The 19,785-nt window shown below is 45.4% G+C and overlaps 1 protein-coding gene across 1 annotated transcript; it reads right to left on the bottom strand.

The window, feature by feature from the left end:
* Positions 1–652: 652 nt before the first annotated feature.
* WNT3A (Wnt family member 3A) lies at positions 653–11,435 on the bottom strand. Its single transcript, XM_069095398.1, has 3 exons — positions 11,421–11,435; positions 10,881–11,240; positions 653–6,623 (listed from the first exon to the last, which is right to left on the bottom strand). Exons 1-3 carry the CDS (start codon positions 11,433–11,435, stop codon positions 6,144–6,146), a joined length of 855 nt encoding a protein of 284 aa, XP_068951499.1. The 3' UTR covers positions 653–6,143.
* Positions 11,436–19,785: the final 8,350 nt, after the last annotated feature.

The following is a 19,785-nucleotide window of genomic DNA, read 5'->3' on the forward strand; positions in this document are numbered from 1 at the left end:
CAAGATATCTAAGGATCTCTCTCTGCCATCCTCCCTCATTTACTGGACTTCAGCACCATGCATCATCTGCCAGTCTCTTCCTGTAACCCTTTAGGACCTGGGGCCTTCTCACCCTGGAACATCTATCTCTTTGCCATACAGGTCTCCCATGAGTGAATGCCTCTATTTTTTGTGGGAGGTGGGGTGGGTGGAACAGGTCAATCAACCTTTACTCTCTTCCCAGCTGTGATTCTGACTGTCCAAACTTCAATAACATTCCTCCCCCTCCCACTCCTTCACCTTCATATCTGCCCTACCCTTGGCCTCTACAATTTAAATGTAAAAGCTTCTTGAGGGCAGACACTTTATTTTTTCTTGTACTGTTTGGCCCATAGGAAATCCTTAACTGCATGCCTCCCTGCCTCTGGGTCTAATTCCTATGATCCATACTCTTCTTTTGCCACTTATTAGCTCTAGGATCTTAAGGAAATAGTTTCCCTCTTTCAGCCTATGCCTTTTCTTCTGTAAAGAAAATAAAGAGGATTTGACTAGATGGTCCCCAAAGACCTCTCTCCATCTCTAAGTCTCCTGTGATTTGGAATTCAGTTGTGTGGGGAATGAATTCCTAGATTTGACCTTTAAACCTGGAAAAAGGAACAGGGACAAAGTCAGATGTATTGAACATTAACACATTTTTCTTTATTATCATTATAAAGTTAACACATCTAACAACTTGCTGCGGCCTCAAGAGACCCAATCCATCACCGATATCCTGGTGGGTGAGCGGTGGTGGTGCTAAAACCTTTGGAGGATGGGGAAGCCTTTCCCCTTCCTCTTGGTTCCCCACCACCTTCTGCAAATATAAAGTCTCCCTAATACAGAAGACACCTGTCTGTCAAATAAATAATTGTAAAAACAAAAAGCCACAAACAGAAGAAATGACTAATGGGTACAGAAACCAGGGGATACCAGGCTGGATGAGGCAGAGGGGTTAGGGGGAAAATGACAGAATGTAGTACTTTTAGACATAGGGAAAGAGCAGTGGATGGAGCCCAATTCACAATAAAGGGCTTGCCTGCTATGGGAGAGACTTTGGTGTAAAGGGCCCTGGGCTAGGAGTCAGGAGATAGGGATCTAAGACCCCAGCTCTACCACTGACTGGCTATATGACCTAGGCAATACTCTTCCCCTCTCTGGGACTCAGTTTCTTCTTCTGTTAAATGAGGGTATTGGACCAGATGATCCCTGAGGTCCCTTCTCAGCTCTGACATTTGTTACATGCGGTATCATGAAAAGAACAATAGACTTAGAGTCTGGGGACACTGGGTTTGAACCCCAGTTTAACCACTTAGTAATAATAGTGTGAGCAAATCAATTTCCCCTCCTATCTTTAGTTCCCTCATCTATAAATTGGGGATGATAATCTTTGTCCCACCCACTCTATGGGGTTGGTTGTTGTGAGAAAAGTCCTTGGCAAACCGTAAAGTGCTATAGTAATAAGAATTATTATAGTCTGTAATGTAGGGAAAGTGAGGATACAGAAGATTCTCTGGGAGGTTGGGACCTGGACAATTGAGATGGAATAGATGGAAGGAGGCCCTGGGAAAAGATAACAGTGACTCCTGTGTTGGCCATGTCTATGACTTCCTGTCACCCAGAAGCTAACAAGGTCCTGACTGGAGTCAAGGGAAACTTCAGGCCAGTTCTGAGTCCCTTGTGAGTTCTAGGGAAGGTACCATGAGAAGGATAGGTGAGACAAGGCATCAGGCTTCTCTCCCCTTAGGCCCAGAGGCCACCTCTGAAAATCTAGGCCAATGGAACCAAAGATCTTGGGGCCCCAAACTCCCAGACAAGGGAGAGACATGGCCAAACCAAGACAAGAGGCTGGGAATGCAGAGGGTGCCTAAAAGTTCCACTCCAGAAGAGGGACTCCTTTTTGTGAAGTAGCACTCACCAGGAAGGGGAGCTTGGCAGATCTCTCATTTCTCATCAGGAATCTTGGCCAAACCATTTGGAATGTAAATACATTGCCTTATAGGAATCTCAGAATTGAAAAGGACCTCAGAGGTGATATTGTCTAACTGGCCTCCCCTCTATAACATTCCTGATCAGTGGGCATCCCTACCTCTGCTTGCAGATTTCCAGGGGTAGGAAGCTCACTTCTTCCCTTAGGTATACCATTGCACTTGGGGATATCCCAACATTGATTTGGCACCAGCCAGCAGGAGAGAAACACATCTTGAATTACAAAAGATATTTTCATCTTCAAGTTTCATCTTGTACCCCACCAACAGCCCCAGGAAGCCCAGAGGACAAGGATGAAACTCCCCACATCACAGAGGGCCAGGTCACACAGTGAGGCGGAAGGTATGGGCTAATTTACAGGGCTCTGCTGACTTCCCATGGTCTTAGACCCTTGGAGATAATTAAGGCCAAGACCTGAACTGGGTAGGAAAATGTACAAGATTCAGAATCCTTGGGCTTGGAGAAGGCCCTAAGGAAGACTTTTCTGGAATCTCGATATCAAATGTGGGAACCTAGTCCACCTTGCCCTATTGATTTCTATATTGGTTCCTGGGGCCATGCCCTTCTCAGTAGCAGGGGCCCACTCCTCTGCTATTATGTCAGATTCCAAAGGTTCAGGCATGGGGGTAGAGAATGAATGGCCTTGATCCTCCTTTCCCCCATTGGGGGTGGGCAAACAGCTAAGGACCACAGAGGCTGGGAGCTTAGAAGCCTGCCCATCCTCTTCTCAGCTGTTGTGTTCTGTTACACACAGTAGCGAGTCAATGATCACAAGCAACACCAAGGCCCAGAAGGCCCTACCCTCTCCCAGAAGTTCTATCAGGTGACATCCAGGGATTCCCTGAACACTGGTTGTCACATTCCAAGGAGATCCTGGATCCAGGCTCCTGGAACCTTGGGAAATGAACATACAACTTCACATTTCTTTTTTTTCTTTTAAAAATTTCCTAAAGCTAAGTCTAAAACAATTTCTTTCATAGAAAGAAAAGAAAAAAAATAAATTTTGTCTGTTTGTCTAGCTCCAGTGTATGGTGGATATAGCAGCATTTAAAATAAAAGTTTAAAATAAAAAAGGAAGAGGAATTTCTGTCTCCCTCCCTCAATTGCCTGCAAATTTCTCTCTTTGCAAACTGCATGTCTCTTACCGGTCCCCCCCAGGCCCACCTTGCCCTGACCATGGAGGACCAGGATCCCAGCTAGAGAGCTGGAAGTCAGAAGGACCAGTTTCACATTTATCAGTGATGGGAATGTAAGGTCAGAGGGGAAATCCAGGGGAAATTGAGGCCTTGAAGAAAATACCTAATTTGGCATTAGTTCTATTTTCCAGATGAAGAACAAGGGAGGGAGATGTCACTCAAAGGATAAAACCTCACAAATCACCCACACACCAGATGGCTTTGCCCCCAGCCTCTGCCTGGTCAGGTCGAGGTTTCAGGGAATTTGTTTCAAGACCAGGATCAAAGTAAAGAAGGAAGAGGAGAAATGAAAGAGCTGGGACATCTCAACATGTACACACAAGCACACACAAATGCTTCCTCCCCTTCCCCCAGCATCCATGATGGGTTTGACTTTTAGACTCTCCCACTGAGACTAATGATGTCTCCAAGAAAGAAAATGGAAGTGGTGAGGGATGAGTGGATGGGAGGTGAGAATAACAACTCCATCTCAGAGGTCCTAACTTGGTGGTTCTCCATGCTGGATGTAGCCCACCAAGTTGTTTCAGGGGATGGGAAGAGGAGGGGAGACCCTCCCTCACACCAAATCTACCTTTAATAAGGATGACTAAATTTCTGAATTGGAAGGGGATTGCATGGTCCCAAGTCAATAATTTTGGGGCAGATACTCTATTGGCCAAGTTCCCCTGCTCCTCTCTTTGGAGGTGGCACTGTGAAAGTTGGGGAGAAATATCTGGTACAAGGAAGGTGGAAAAATCTTGAAGAAAGGACAAGGGAAGTGTTTTAGGTAGCCATGGAATGAGTGGGTCTAGGGTCCTCAGGGTTGGGGTACAGAGAAAGCTAAATAGGAGAAACAGTCCCCTCAACCCTATCAACCCTGGTAGTCACTTATAGGTCATATTTTTTGGGGGGAGGAAACTAGGAATGACTAAGGAGGGTCTGGGCCAACCCTAGGGGTTCAATTTCCATTTGTTTTTAGAAGGAGAGGGATACAGAGTCATCTCTTGGCTCTTGGGGGTTATCAGGAAAGACCTAAGAAGTCAGAATTCCCCATTCCAGAAAGACCTAACAGAAATCTTGCTCTGATAGGCATGCTCCAACCTTAGGACCCATTCTGGCCCTGTTCCTGCCTCAGTCACTACAGAAGAAACTTCCTTCTACCTCCCTAAAAAGCAAATAGATCATGGAAGGCATCCGGTGGGCACATATGTGCACATGAATTTACACACACTGCGTGTTCTGGGGGGGGAATGAATGGAGACGTAGTTCTATGAGCCAGCTGGCATGATTCCTGCCCAGCTGAGGATGACCGTAAGTCTCTAGATTCGTGGTGATGCTGTGAGCTAGTCTGAATGTGGCCGAAAGCTTGTGGTTTCTTCTGGTAATCCCAGTGGGGGCTGGGGTTGATTGGGATCCCAGCTGGTCCACACTTCTGTTAAGTCTTGCTTTGGAATGACATGGAGATCTCAGTTGGGATATTAGAGCTGGGAGGTGCCTCAGAGGGTGTCTGGTCCAGCAGCGGCTTGAACAGGCATTTTCTTTACAATATCCCCAACAAGTGAACCCCCCAGCTGTGGTTTCTGGACACCCAGTGTTTCTGAACTCTTTCTCCCAATTGTTCCCAAAGATACTGACATCTTCACCCCAACCCAACCCTCTTGCCTGCTCATAGGGTACCAGAGTTGGAAGAGACATTCCAAGCCATCGGGCTCATATCTGAAAAGGACAAGTAGTCATCAGTTGGAGATTCCCTTTGAGGTAGGCCATTCCCCTTTTGGACAGTTCTAAGAATGATTACGAAATCTTCCCTTATATTAAGGTGAAATCTGCCTTTCTTGCAAGTCTTCTCTCCACACTTCCTCTTCTGTCCTCCTACCCCAAGAGCTCCTAATGCTGACCTCTGGGGACAAGCAAAACAAATTGAAAGGAGTAAGACTTTGTGGACATGGACCTTGGGCAGAAATAACCTTCTGGGAGTCACTCTCCACCCCAAGCTGCAGAATAGGGGTCCTATTCCCGAACCCTTGGCAACTTTGATCTTCTCAGAGACAGAGGGGTGGAAACCATAGCAATAAGAGATCAGGGCAAGCTTCTTCTCTGGGGAAGTCCCACAGGATCCTGTCCCTTACCTGTTGGTCATTTACCCCTATAGTAGTTTAGTCCACCAAGATCTCAGCCTTCTTTTCTTTCCCCCGGCTTCCAAGGAAAGTGAGGCAATTGTGATAAAAGGGAGAGGATGCTGGATTTTGAGTTAGAGGGCCCTGGTTCAAGTCCTGACTTCTACTACTTGAGCAAGTCACTTCCTTTCTCTGACCTCGGTTTCCTCCTCTGTAAAATGAGGGGATTGGTCTGGATGATCTCTCAGGTCCCTTCCAGCTTTAAATCCTATGATCCTACTTTTTCCTATGAAGGATCCTTTAATATCAGGACCTCATGTTTGTGTAACTTTATACTTTTCAGTGTGACATCACCTCTCAGTGCTCCCAGGCAGCTCTCTAAGACTATAAGTTACAGATGAGTTGCTGATCTGCACCAGTGGAGGGGAGTTTCCACACCAGGACACAGTCCAGATGACACCCCACCCCCAAGCCCCAAGGACAACAACAACAACAAAAATACTTTCCGGAATGCCCTCATGTCTCCTTTGATAATATGGAGAGTGTGGACCCACAGAACAGCTGCTTGATAGAGTCTGAAGACCTGGGTCTGAAGCCCAGCTCTGGCCCTTACTACCAGTGTGAACCTCCCCTCTCTGGGCCTCAGTTTCCTCTTCTGTAAAATGAGGTTGTTGGACTGAATGACGTCAGAGGTCCCGTCCAGCTCTAAATCCTATGACCTCTTCCTCTTTGGGGCTCTGGGGTGGGAGGGGCGGGAGGGAGGACAAGAAGCACCCTTCAGTTCATCTCCCGCTGGTGCGCAGAGATGCAACCCCGCCCCTGCCCCGCTCCCCGCGCCACGCCGGCTCTATTTGCACGTGTGGACGTCGTAGATCCGGGTGCACTCCTGACAGCTGACATAGCAACACCAGTGAAAGACACAGTGACACTTCTCCCGGCGCTTCTCCGTCCTGGTGTTGTGGCCGCGGCCACAGCACAGGAGGTCGCAGCCGTCGATGCCGTGCGAGGTGACGTTACACGCGCGGTCCCTGGTGCCGAAGGAGCCCGTCTCCGGGTTGGGTTCGCAGAAGTTGGGCGAGCTCTCGTAGTAGACCAGGTCCCGATCGGTGGGGGCCTTGAAGTAATTGTAGCGGGGCCGCAGGGTCTCCACCCAGCCCCGGGACTCCCGGTGCTTCTCCACCACCATCTCGGAGGCGCTGTCGTATTTGTCCTTCAGGTAATCGCCCACCGCCCGGAAGTCGGGCTGGGACCACCAGCAGGTCTTCACCTCGCAGCTGCCCGATAGACCGTGGCATTTGCACTTTAAGTGCATGTGGTCGATGATGGCCTGGAAGAGGAGGAAGGGGGAAGTCAGTGTCAGCCTGAGTCTGAGTGTGAGGGTGTGTGTGTGTTAGGGGGGAAGGCTGGGAGAGGGAGCAGAAGAGGCGGTGGCATACCGGGACCGAGAGCTGGGGATTATAGATGTAGAGCTGGAAGAAGCCCAAGAAACCAATGAACCCAACCCCCTCATCTTTCAGATGAGTAAACTGAGGGCCAGGGTGAAGTGATTTGTGTAAGGTCGCACAAATAGTAAACAGAGGAGTGAGGATTTGACCTGGAGGTGTCTGACTTGTCAGGCCTCTTTCTGTCTCTATCTTAACTACACCAGTGGTGGCAGTGCAGGGTGTTCCCAAAGTCCGGACACATAGGAAATCTCACTAACTATGCATATTTTCAAGAAATGAAATGAATGAAATTTTCAACAACATTTTATTTAATTAGCATACATTTTAGCCATGACAATTTCATATGGAATAAAAACTTTCATTAGCTATTGGGGACTATTTTCCATATTAATGAGATTTTCCTATGTCTCCTATGTCTTTCTATGAAATCTCATTTATGCTAATGTTGTTGAAAATTTCATTCATTTCATTTCTTAAAAATATGCATAGTTAGTGAGATTTCCTATGTGTCCAGACTTTAGGAATACTCTGCAGAATGACAATACAATCCCAGCCCAGGTTGGAATGTGTATTGTACCTACAAAGAAAGTTTTGGGTGTTTGAGACCTCCAAACCAATGAACTGGACATGGGGCTAGAAGGTGTGCCTTGGAATCCTGGCTCTATCCCACTAGCTGTATTATCTTGGGCAAGCCAGTTCCCCCACCATGGGCCTCAGTTTTCTCCTTTGTCAAATGAAGGGGCTGTACCAGATAGGGCGATCTCTCGGGTCCCTTCCAGCTGTCCTCTTATCATCCATCTTTTTTTTTTTTTACTTTTGCCTTTTGGAGGGCAATTGGGGTTAAGTTTTTTTATGTGGGTTTTAAGTGTCTCAGGCCGGATCCGAACTCGGGTCCTCCTGACTCCGGACCGGCGCTTTGTTCACTGCGCCACCTAGATGCCCCCCATCTTTCTCTTCCAATTCTCTTTCCCGACTCCCTTGACTCTGTTCATGGTCTCCACACTCTGCCTGGCCCCCTATTCCAAGGGCAGGGCTTCCTGACAGTGTAAGCATTTTTTCTTATGTCTGACCACAATCCTTGCTGTTTTATTTTAAGCCCCTTTCCTCTTCTCCCGGCCTGCAGGGACTTGGATCTTCCCTTTCTCCAGTTCTATGGGCTCATTCACTGCTGCCTAGAGACATCTTCAGGTTTTCCCTTTCTCTCCCTTGACCCTGATATTGCCTGAAGCTATTGCTGTATCCTCCTCCCCCCCATTCACCACTAAACTCTTAGAAAGTGCTGTTTGTACTTGCTTCTTCTCCATCTTTGACACCCACTCACCTTTCAGCCCCTTGCAATTTGTTCCTCTGGTCCCCTCCTGGAGACACCTCAGAATCACCTTTGACTTTTCCTTCTCTCACATAACCCGCCAAGCTGTCACCAAGCCCTGTTGCTTTTAGCCCTGCAGCATCTTCTAAATCGCTCTCCTGCTCTCACTCCCTCTGGCCCCTGGACTATTGCCTTCCTTCTGCCCTCCTATTACCAGCCTTCCAACTGGTCTCCTGGCCTTTAGTCTCTCCCCATTTGGTCAATCCTGCACAGAGCTGCCAGATGAATCTTTGTAAAGCACAACGCTCATCTTACTTCTCTGATTATCAATCTTTTGAGGCTCTAAGCTTGCTTTTTTTGGGGGGGGGAGGGGCAATTGGGGTTAAGTGACTTGCCCAAAGTCACAAGGCTAGTAAGGGTTAAGTGTCTGAGGCTGAATTTGAACTCAGGTCCTCCTTACTCCAGGGCTGGTGCTCTATTCACTTTCTACCTAGCTGCCCCAGCTCTCAGCTTTCTAAAGGATAAAGTCTAAACTCCTTAACTTGGCATTCAAGGTCCCAGTCTGGTCTTGACTAATCTTTCCAGTCTCTTCCTCCATATATTCTATGATCTAGTCAAACTGGATAACTCCTAGGGATCACAGACTTTAGAGGTAGAAAGTACCTGAAACGATATCTAGTCTAATCCGCTCTCCTCTGCTACCTCCCCCCATTTTACAGATCAGCAGACTGAGGCCCAGAGATTTGTCAGAAGTTATACAGGCAGTAAGTAGAAGAGCCGAGATTTGACCTCCGGTCCTCCTAACTCCAAATTCATCATTTTTGTCCTTTCGATCACACTGCCTTTACAGTGAGTTCATGATGCAACACTTCATAAACACACTCACACTTTGCTGTCCCTGTAACTTCTCCCATGGAGCTTCTAATGCCTACGTTGCCCTGCACACCCTCTAACTTCAGGTTCAACACATGCTGTGGCAGCATGGCAGAACAGAACGAGCGTTACATTATATTGGAGTCAGAAGACCTTGTTTCAAATTCTGGAACAGCCACTTGCTGGTTTGTGTTATGGTGGGAAAAACACTTAACCTCTATGAAATGTGAGGCAGAGGGGAGAAGAATTCAGTTACAAATCCAGTGATTACCTACCTGGGCCTCATTTTCCTCTTCTGTGAAATGAGACTCAGCAGAAAAGGCTCATGGTCTGAAATCAGAGAACTAGAGTGGTGGTGGTAGGATGTCAAGCCCCAGCTGTGCCACTTAGCTTTATCTATCTCAGTGACTCACTTATGAAGTAGAGAGCAGGGATGATTAGACTCCATAACGTCTGGTCCCATTTCAGCTCTGACTCAATGATCCTACAAATCTGCTCTTGGATGTAGGGTGGCTTCCCTTCCAGGGTGCACCTTGATGCTCCTTCATTGGGTTATAGCTCCTGGTCAGTGAGATGCTGTTATTTCCCTTCCTACATTCCCCAGGGCCCAGTGCAGTAGTTTATACACAAACAGGCACTTAACAGTTGAATTGGTCGCCTGTTGCTGCTCTGTTAGGACAGAGAGGATATGGGGAGGGTAACAGCCTCCTCTGGGAAACTTTCACTGACCACTTCAGCCCATGGGGCTCTCTTCTTCACCCTAGCTCTCCCATGACACTATGTCTAAGTAATTCCATCCTCGATGATACACCTTCCTATACCATTTTATGTTTCATGGGTGGGTGGTCATGGCTTCCCAACCAGACTGGGGGCTATCCTTCTGCTTCCTCTATTTCCCCCTTACCCCACCATGGTATAGCTGAAGAAAGGGCAGGTGCTCAATGAAAAGAATGATTTGATTCATTAATCCTTTAAAAGCCTTCCCAGGAATTTATCTTGCTGTTTGACTCTGGAAAAGTCAAGTAACCTCTCTGAGACCTCATATGCTAAGGAGGGAGTGGTGACCAATGCAGAGAGAACCCAGAGGCAGGTTCCTCCCTCGGTTTGGGGTTGGGATAGGAATCCCAAAGCTAGTTAAATTCAAGGGAGGGGACTTCCTGAAGAGAACTTTGGGGAGTGGAGGGTGGGACCATATTTTCCAAAATCTTCCTGTCACTCAAATCTCCTTTACCTATGACTGACCCAGTGACTCCTGCATTTCTTCCTATCTCTATTCCCCAGCTCAGGGTTCAAGGCTCATGGGTCAGGTTTAGAGGATTTGTTAGCTTCAGATGAGGACACCTTGAGTTTGTGGTGGTGGGGAGGGTGGCATACAGGTAGAGACTTGGCATGCCACCTCTAAGAGACTGATAGCCTCTAGTCTAGAGAGAGGAAATGCCAACCGGTGAACATGCCCTGAGAGACCACCTCTCTACCTTCTTCCCCACTGAGCCCCAGAAGCTCAGGGAGTTAAATATGGGCCAAGAAGGCAGGAAAAATGGTGGATTCCACTGTTCTGGGTCCTAAGGAAGTTCTCTTAGGACAGGACCTTATGAGAACTCTGAGGGGGTCAGATTGGGGGAGATAGAGGAGTAGAGAAAGGTGAAATATTTAAGGAGAGAGAAACAGATAAGGAAGACTGAGCATAAATGGGTGGTGGGGGACTGAGAGAAGAGGGAATGGATAGGAAAGAGTTGAGAGGATTGGGGGAAGTAGGACTAGAGAAAATGAGGGGATGGTGTTGGAATTGGGAACTAATGAGAGGGGGTTAGGGTGGGGGTGGGAAGCCAGGTAGAGGAGATGTAGGAGGACAGAAGGGTGACTTAGGGAATGGAGGAAAAATTTAAGGTGGGGGAGGGAGTAAAGGGGACTGAGAGGAGGAGGCTGGCACAGGGGCCAACCCAAGGCCTCCACCTACCAGCCGCCCTGCCTCGTTGTTGTGGCGGTTCATGGCTGAGCGGGCATCAGGCCGGTTCTCTCGGGCATCAGCGAACTCGCGAGACACCATGCCGCCGAATTCCACGTCCTCACTGCAGCCCCCCCATTTCCAGCCTTCACCTGGGGAACCCTTGTGGCGGGTGTCACAACCACAGAGGGCAGCTGAGCCCTCAGCGCAGGAGCGGGTCACGGCGAAGGCCACACCAGCTGAGGCAATGGCGTGGACAAAGGCTGACTCCCTGGTGGCTGCAGAAGGCAGAGAGAGACAAGGGAGGTTGGGGCCAGATCCAGGGCTGATGGGGGTATTTGTGAGAGGAGTAGGGGTCAAGATGGTACCACACTCACAGATTTTCAGTTATACCCAGTCCACCGTGCTTTCTTTCCATCTTCCCAAGTGGCAGCTGAAGTTTTAAGGGGAACCTTGAATATCACCCCACGAAGGGACAAAAGAGAGGAACAAGAAGGCATAGTGTGAATTCTCACCACAGAGCAGGTGCCCAACTGGTTCCTCTCCCCAGACCTGAGCAAAACCCATGCTCGGCCCTATGTGAGATCTCCAGGCCCCCCATAATGACTAGGTTTCTGGGAACCCAGACAGATCACAGCTCTTCACAGCCTTCACCTGGGCGAGAGCAGCCCCTCAGGCAGGGACAGGATTGCTGTCTTCAAGTATCTGAAGGGCTGTCAGGTGGAAGAAAGATTAGATTATTCTGCTTGGCCCAGAGGGCAGAATTAGAAGGAATGGAAGGGAAGTTGCAGAAATGCAGACTTTTGACTAAAGTAAGGAAGAATTTCCTAACAATTAGAGTTGTCCCAGAGTGGAATGATGGTAATGCATTCATTCCCCTTCTGCTGGGGGTCTTCGAGGGAAGGCTGGATGACCACTTGTCAGGGCTATGATATAGAAAGCCCTGGATTTGGGTGTAATTTAGACTGGATGCCTCTGAAGTTGCCATCAATGCTGAGTCCTCACCTTTAGGCCAAGTAGCCTTGGCCCAGCTTGGAGGAGAGCTACTTCCCCCACACCAGATATTTGGGATTCTTAAGCTTGTTGGGGTCACTGATTGTAAGCACAGGTAGAAGGGGATTTTTAAGTTAAAATGATGTTTATTCAGTCGCCCTAAATCATGGAGGCAGAGCCCACACACAGATAGTAGAATGAAAAGGTAGAGAAGATGTAATTTCATTTAGATTTGCATTCAGGTTGATTTCCATGAGGTCTCTTAAGGACCAGGCCCAGGCCATAGCAGATTCTAGCCTTGCTTCCTCACTCATCTATCTTTTCCTTCAGTAAGTTCCTTCTGATGTCTAAATTAATGCCTCATACCAAACTTGAAACTGTTGTGGTCCTCATGATGGATGATTGGTTTCGTTCTCCTCTTTCCAAATCAGGGGCTGTTGACCTCTCAGAGGTGGCATGCCAAATCTTCACCTAGATGCCCCTCCTGCCCACCTAAAACTCAACACATCCTAACTTGAATGAGATACCTCCTTTAATCCTGACTTTTTGCTAATGGCTGTACCATATTCCCACTCCCCATGGATTAAAAAATTCAATTGTCTATGACTCTTCAGTCTCCTTCCACACCCCATCCAACCAGTCATAGGATCTAAATATAACAGATTTAGAGCTGGAATGACTTTTAGAAACCACTGACATAAAAAAAAAAAATTAAAAAAAGAAACCATTGACTTCAGTCCTCTCATTTTACACATGAGGAAACTGAGGCCCACAGACATGAAGTGTCATGGCCAGGTGGTGCTAGCAAAGTGTCTGAGGTGGGATTTGACCCCAGGACTTCCAAGTCAAGTGCCTTACATCCACTTTACCACTTTGAATCATTGGTCTCCTATTGACTCTACCTCCACAATGTAGCAGCATTTGCTTTCTTCCTCTCCATTCCTACTGCTATGCCTCTAGGATAGACAACCTTAGGATTGCTGTAAGAACCTCCTAATTCAGTTTCTCTTCATTCTCAACTTTCTCTCAACTTTCACAGGGCTGATAGATTAATCTTTTTAATGCATGGTTTGACCATGCCACATCTCTGCTAAAGCAACAGTAATAACAACAACTCCCCCCACCACCCCTGCCAAATACCTTTCAGTGACTCCCTATTGCTTATAGGCTTAAATAAAAATGTTCTATCCTGGCCCCTGAAAATATGGCATCAACCTCTCTTTCCAGTGTAATTACTCCTTTCATGGACTGTTTTGGCTAAATTGGCTTCCTCCCTGTCTTCTGTTCTCATCCAGTCCTCTCTAGTATTTGTCTATACATGCATAGACTTATGCTGGGACCCATATCTATAATAGCCTGTCCCTCTCACTCCCACATTCACTGGAACCTCCAGTTCCTTCCTTCAAAACCTCTCTTTTCCTTCCATGCCATCTCCAAGAACCTTCTGTGAAGGGCACTGACCTGGAGAATCATAGGACCCTAAGTTGAACTCCAGCTTTGCTACTTTTCACCTGGACTCCCTGACTTCTAAAATCCTCTGAGCACTAGAGCTGTGAGCCTAGGAACTCTAGCCATCACCTTTCCTTCTTGAGATTTTTCCTGGCATTTGGTGGGAGTCACTCCTTTGCAACTACCACATTCTTCCTTGTAACATATATATGTATGTCTCAGGAGGCAGGGCAGGGAGCGTAGTAGATAGAAGATTAGTCAAAGTCAGGAAGATCAAAGCTCAAGTTGGACTTCCCAATCCATACTGTTTGACTTTGGGCAAGTCACAATCTCTCACTGCCTGAGGCAATTCTCTATGACTTATAAGTGACAGAGAAGATGCTAACCTGCATGGGTAGAGTATCTTTGTCTGGAAGTTCCCAGTGTCAGTGAAATCATGGGTCTAGTCCCTCTCCTTAACCACATAATATTTATGTACATCTTGCGAGACAGTGAGATGTAGTGTGGATAGAGGGCTGGTCTTAGAGTCAAGAATATTTAGCTTCAAGTTCTGTCTGGTCCATACTGGTTGTGTGATCCTGGACAAGTAAGTCACTTCAACTTTCAGTGTCCCAAACAATTTTCCAGTCAATCAATGCCTGTTATTGGTTGGGTATGAAGGATAAAAACAGCCACAACAACCAACCAACCAAACAAGTAACCAAACAACCCAGTCCCTGCCCTCAATGAGCTTACATTCTCTACTAGGAGGATATGCTACAAAATATAAGATATATACAAAATAGTGATTGGGGGAGGAGCGTTAACAACTATGGGAATCAAGAAGGGCCACCCTTGACCTGAGCTATGAAGATCCTGGGCTTCTAAGAGCTTCTGCTATAAGACTATATTTTGCAGAGTGGTTTCGAATCTGCATTGGGCTTTGCAGTGGCAGAGGGCATTTCCTTTCCAGGAATTCCCTATCCCAGTGAAGTCATGGCTCTCAACAACAACAATCTATGTTATTCTTCTTATTTGACTATAAGTTCTTTGAAGGTAGGGGCTATGCTGGTTGTCATTTTAGTAGCTCTTTTAGAAGGTAGCAAAGTTCCATGCATGTAGCAGGCATGTATTTGTTGAGCTGGGCTAATTTATGAAAGAATCACAGACTGCAGAGTTGAAAGGTATCTCAGAAGCCATTAGCCCATCCCTTTTGAGATATCACTGATGAGCAATTATCCAGTACCTCCTAGAGGACCTTTGCGGAGCAGAAACCACTGACTCTCAAGGCAGCCCCTTCCATCGTAGGAGGGGAAAGAATTCTATCCCTTGAGCCAAACTCTGCTTTTCAGCAGCTTCCACCAAAGGTTCTGTTTTCCAGGGTCAAGCTTAACAATTCCAATGTCTTCCCTATAACAGCCCTTTAATTATTTTAGGACTGTTATTATGTCCCCCTTCTAAGTCATTTTTTCCCAGATTAAACATCCCCAGTCCTTCTTTCCTTCCTTCCTTCCTTCCTTCCTTTCTTTATGTGGTACCCAGAGCAACACACAAGATTCCAGATGTGTTCCAACTAGGGAAGAGAACAGTGCGGCCATCAATCAGCTCTGTTTTCAGGACTCTCTGCCTCTCTTAATGTACCCAAAGATCATATTAGCTTTTTTTAGGGGGAGGGAGTTACATTTGCCCTCTTTGATGGCTTATGTTAAGCTTGTGGTTCCCTAAAACCTGCAGATCTTTTTCAGACAAACTGCTATGCCTTCACCATCTCTTATGTTTGAGGTTGAGTTTTTGAACCAAATGTTAGATTTTTATATTTATCCCTGTTAAGAGACAGCTTAGTATAGCAGATAGAGAAATAGCCTTGGAGCCAGAAGGAGATGGGTTCAAGTCTATCTTCTGACATTACTGGCTGCATGACCCTAGACAACTTGACCTCTTCTTGCTCTGGGCAACTCTCTAAGACTGTAAGTTGTAGAGAAAGTGCTTTCCTATATTGGTTGAGGTCTTTTTTTTATTGGGAGTTTGCTATACCAGTGAAATTACAGATCTGGTCCCTCTCCAGTCTATATTCTTAACTTCCTGAATTTTCTCAATAATGCCACAGAAACCTCTTCACTCTGGAAGCCCAATGTTATGTAGGCATTTTCTGCTATAGTCCCCTGAGCTGGGTCCCTTAATCTTCCATCCTCCTCCACTTTCATCTTCCTTTGATATGCTGTCTTACCCCCACTAAAATGGAAGTTTCTTAAGTCCAGGAGCCTTTTTTTCCTGCTTGTATTTGTATCTCCAGCACTCAGTGCTTGGAACACAGTAAGCACTTAATAAATGCTTCTTGGCTACTGACTTGACTCCCTAAATTTCATCTTCTTAGGTTTGGTTCAATATTTTAGCCCTGCCAAAATCTTCCTAGCTTTTGACTTTGTCACTGTGTGTGCGTGTGTGTGTGTGTTTGTGTGTGTGCGCACTCCTATGCTTTTTATTCAAGATAAAATTGGTACATTGCATTAGACTGTTCCTAGGAGTGGATCCTTGGGGCACTATGCTAGAGACACCTCCTTCCAAGTTGACTATTGAACCATTAATGACTCTGCTTTGGGTTCAGCAATTCAACCAGTTCCAAACCCATTAAACTTTATGATCATTGGCCCCTATCTCTCCATCTTATCTACAAATACAGCAGGACAGACTTTTAAAAATACTTTTCGGGAATCTAGGAAAATGATGCCTATAGAATTCTCTAATCTACTAGTCAAAAAAGGAAATAAGATCAGTTTGGTGAGATCCTTTCTCCTTGGAATCCTAAAATCCTTTTCTAGACATTTACTTGCCATAACTTTAGTTATATATTCTAGAATTTTGCTAGGTCAAATGCCAAGGTCCTTGATCTATAGTTTGTAGATTTCCCTTTTTTTTTTAAAAAAATAGGGACAGGGGTGGCTAGGTGGCTCAGTGAATAGAGCACTGGCCCTGGAGTCAGGAGGACCTGAGTTCAAATCCAGCCTCAGACACATGACACACTTCCAGCCATGTGACTTTGGGCAAGTCACTTAACCCCAAATGCCTTCCAAAAAGCAAAAAAAAAAAAAAAAAATAAATAAATAATAAAAAATAGGGACAATGTTTGCCTTTCTCCAGCCCCATGGCACCTTTCCGAGATCTCTGGCAGGGGCTTAGCTATCACATCTGTCTGTTCTTTCAAGTCCCTGAGATGTCCATCCTCCATCAGTCTAACCACTTGGACTCATCAAGGACAGCTAAGTTCTCCCTGATCTTCTTTCTGCTTATCTTGTATTTTAACTTCCTCTTCCCAGGCCAAAGATGATTTTCCTTGGGAGAGAAATTAGAAATAAACCAAGAGTCGAAAAAGGTTAAACATCTTTTTTGCTTATGATCGATATTCCATCTAGTCTCATCAAATGAGATATTTGTAAGGTACTTGGCACAGTGCCTAGCACATAGTAGGTGCTTGACAAATGCTTGTCTTTCCCTCCCAGCAATGGTCCGATTCCTCCTTTAATCCTCTTTTTCTCTATTATTGTTTTTTTTTTTTAAATCATCTTTTTTGTTTCCATATAGTTCATCAGGCTTAGCTCATTCTGAACTTTAGCACTCTTCCTTTAAGTCCATGCCATACTTGTATATTCATCTTCTATTATTTGTCCTGCTTCTATCTTCTGTACTTGCTTTTTTAACATTTAAGTTGATGGACGAGTCAATGAGTTTCCTGTGCATCCACATTAATTTCTTGAGACCATCCTACCTCCTCTTCCTCTTCATCAGAATTGTTTCACTTCATTTCTTCAGAAAGCTATTCTTGAAAACCTACAATCCTTTTTTGGTCTCACTTTCTGCTCTAGAATTTTAGGCTACTTATCCTTTTTCTGATCCCTTTAGAATATGTTTTCCTCAAATCTGATATAATCTGCAATATCAGACTTGGAAGACTTTTTTCTCTTTTATCACAAATTCTGGAATGGAATAATGTTTTCCTCCCTTTTTCCCAAGTCCCCAAGTTTATATCAACAATAAGTTTTTCTATAAATGCTAGCTACAGAATAAGGTCTAGAACAGCAGTTTCTCTTGCTGTTTGATTTTAAGCTTTTAAGGATGAATATGTCATTAGGGCAGACCAAGAAGTTATTATCTGCTTAGCTTTTAGTAGAGAGGACACTCCAAAAGATGCCCATTAATAGGGAATATCAGTTATCTGGGAATCTTTTGGAGTGTTCCTGCCTCTGTCAGACTTATAATCTCTCAATAATTTCTCAATATCTTCATCTATTTCTTCCTTCTGTCCAGGTGGTCTGTAGTACATTCCTAGCATGGTTCAGAGGAAAAAAATACTGGATTTGGACTAAAGAATATGAATTTGAATCCTGGCTCTTTCATGACTTTGGGCAATTGACTACCCCTCTTACAGCCTGAGTTTTTACCAAATGAGGAGGAGGTAGGACAAGATGGCCTCTGAGGTAATTTCCAGCTGTGATTCTACAATTCATTCCTCCTTTCCATTCTTACATCTTACACCCCTCCACATATTCTTGATGTTCCTCAAAAAATACTCTATCTCTTATCTATGGTCATTTTCATTGTCTGTTCCCCATGTCTAGATATGTCTCCCTAGTCACCTCTACCTGAGGTCCCAGCTAAAATCTCATCTATGAAAAGCCTTTTCTTATCTGCTTTAATTCTAATGCCTTTCCTCTGTTATCTCCCATTTATCACATTTATCCATAATTATTTGCATGTTGTCTTTCCCACTAGACCAGAGTTTCTTGAGAACAGGGACTGTCTTCCATCTTTTTCTTTTTTATAATTATTTTATCCTCAGTGCTTAACAGTTCCTGGTACATAGTAGGGACTTAATAAATGCTAGTGGATTGTTTCACTTAATGACTTCCTGTGTCACCTCAAGCAGCTCAAATGAGCCTCTTTGGGCCTAAATTTCCACATCCACAAAGTGAGGGGGTCAGAATAGATAACTTCTGAGGCTCTTCTAGCTTTAAGCCCTAACATAGAAGGAAGGTCCTTATTTGATACCTTTCTGGGTTTTGGCATCCCTTGGCAGGGATTAGCTGACTCAAAGATGGGAAGGGCAGGGTGGGGAGATGGGGGAAGAAGGGGAGGGTGGGGTAGGAGGGTGACAGATGTAAACTTCACCTCTTCCCAAATTTTGCTGATGGGATAGTCCTGGATGAATCGCTCAGAATTCCCAGGCATTGCATAAGTCAAACTAGCCCCAGGTTTAGACAAAGACTTATGCTTTACTCTTCACAGAGTTTAAGGGGAGAAAATATCAACTGTTTCTTCAGCAGAAATATCTGCCCTCTGGGAAAGCTTCCTAATTAAGCTGTTGCCCACTGAACTTCCTCACACTTTGAGCTGTCATACAATGGAATGGGTTGCTTTGAAAGATAGTGAGTTCACTGTTACTACTGATTTCAAGTGGACGTTGAGTACTGAGATTATCAGACTTCTCGGCAGCACAGTGGATACAGCGCCAAGTCTGAAGTCAGGAGGACTCATCTTCCGAAATTCAAATCTGGCCTCAGACATTTGCTAAGGTGTGTGACTCTGGCCTCAGTTTCTTCATCTGTAAAATGATCCAGAGAAGGAAATTTTCCACGAAAATCCCAAATGGGGTCATGAAGAGTAAGACATGACTTAAAAAGACTGAACAACAATAACTGGAGTGATTGATATAGGCAGGTTGAGTGTAGGTAAGAGAAAATAGTGATTGTAGAGCCTCTGTTTGCAAGATCTTGGGACTGAGTTGACTTGATTGTGAGTGATCGCCAAGTGAGTATAAATTCAGACAACCCACTATAGCTAATCAATTGACGAAAAAATCGGACAGATATTGACTAAGTGCCAGCTATGTGTTAGGCATTGGGTTAGATGCTAAGGATACAGATACAAAGAATAAAATAGTTTCTACTCTCAAGGAGCTTATTCCGTCTGGGGAGACAAGTACATATGGGAGTATATGTAGAATACATATAAAGATAATTATAACAGTTAGCAAGGAAGGGCACTGGCAGTTGTGAGAGCGATGGTTTCACGAATGAGATAATGCTTAGCTTGAGCTCTTGAAGGAAGAGATTCTATTAGCTGGAAATGAGGAAGGCATGTACTCCAGGCATGGTGGATGGGCAGCCAGTCCAATGGCATGGAGATGGAAGAGAGTGAGCCATGTGTGAGGAACAGATAGAAGGCAGGTTTCCTTGGATGTCACAGTTCAGGAGGGGGAGTCCAATGAGACTGAAAGGGTAAGTTAGGGTCAGCTTATGGAGGGTTTTAAAGGCAAAACAGAGGAGTTTATATTTGATCTTAGAGGCAATAGGAAGCTACTGAGTTTGTGGAATAGAGGAGCAACAGGGTCACATCTATGAGTAAGCAGAATCACTTTGGCATCAATGTGGAGAGAATGGAAGGAGAGACCAGTGAAGATTCCATTGCAAGAATCTAGCTGAGAGGCAAAAAGGGCCTGAAT

This window comes from Petaurus breviceps, unplaced genomic scaffold, assembly GCF_028583685.1.
Source record: "Petaurus breviceps papuanus isolate PSGF00001 unplaced genomic scaffold, PetGlider_PUasm1.0 227, whole genome shotgun sequence".
Lineage (NCBI taxonomy): Eukaryota > Metazoa > Chordata > Mammalia > Diprotodontia > Petauridae > Petaurus > Petaurus breviceps.

What these genes read in the sequence shown, in the direction of transcription:
- WNT3A (XM_069095398.1), bottom strand. An exon ending in ACAACGAGGCAGGGCGGCTG is followed by an intron (nt 6,624 to 10,880) that starts GTAGGTGGAGGC and finishes CTCCTCTTCCAG; the next exon opens with GCCATCATCGACCACATGCA.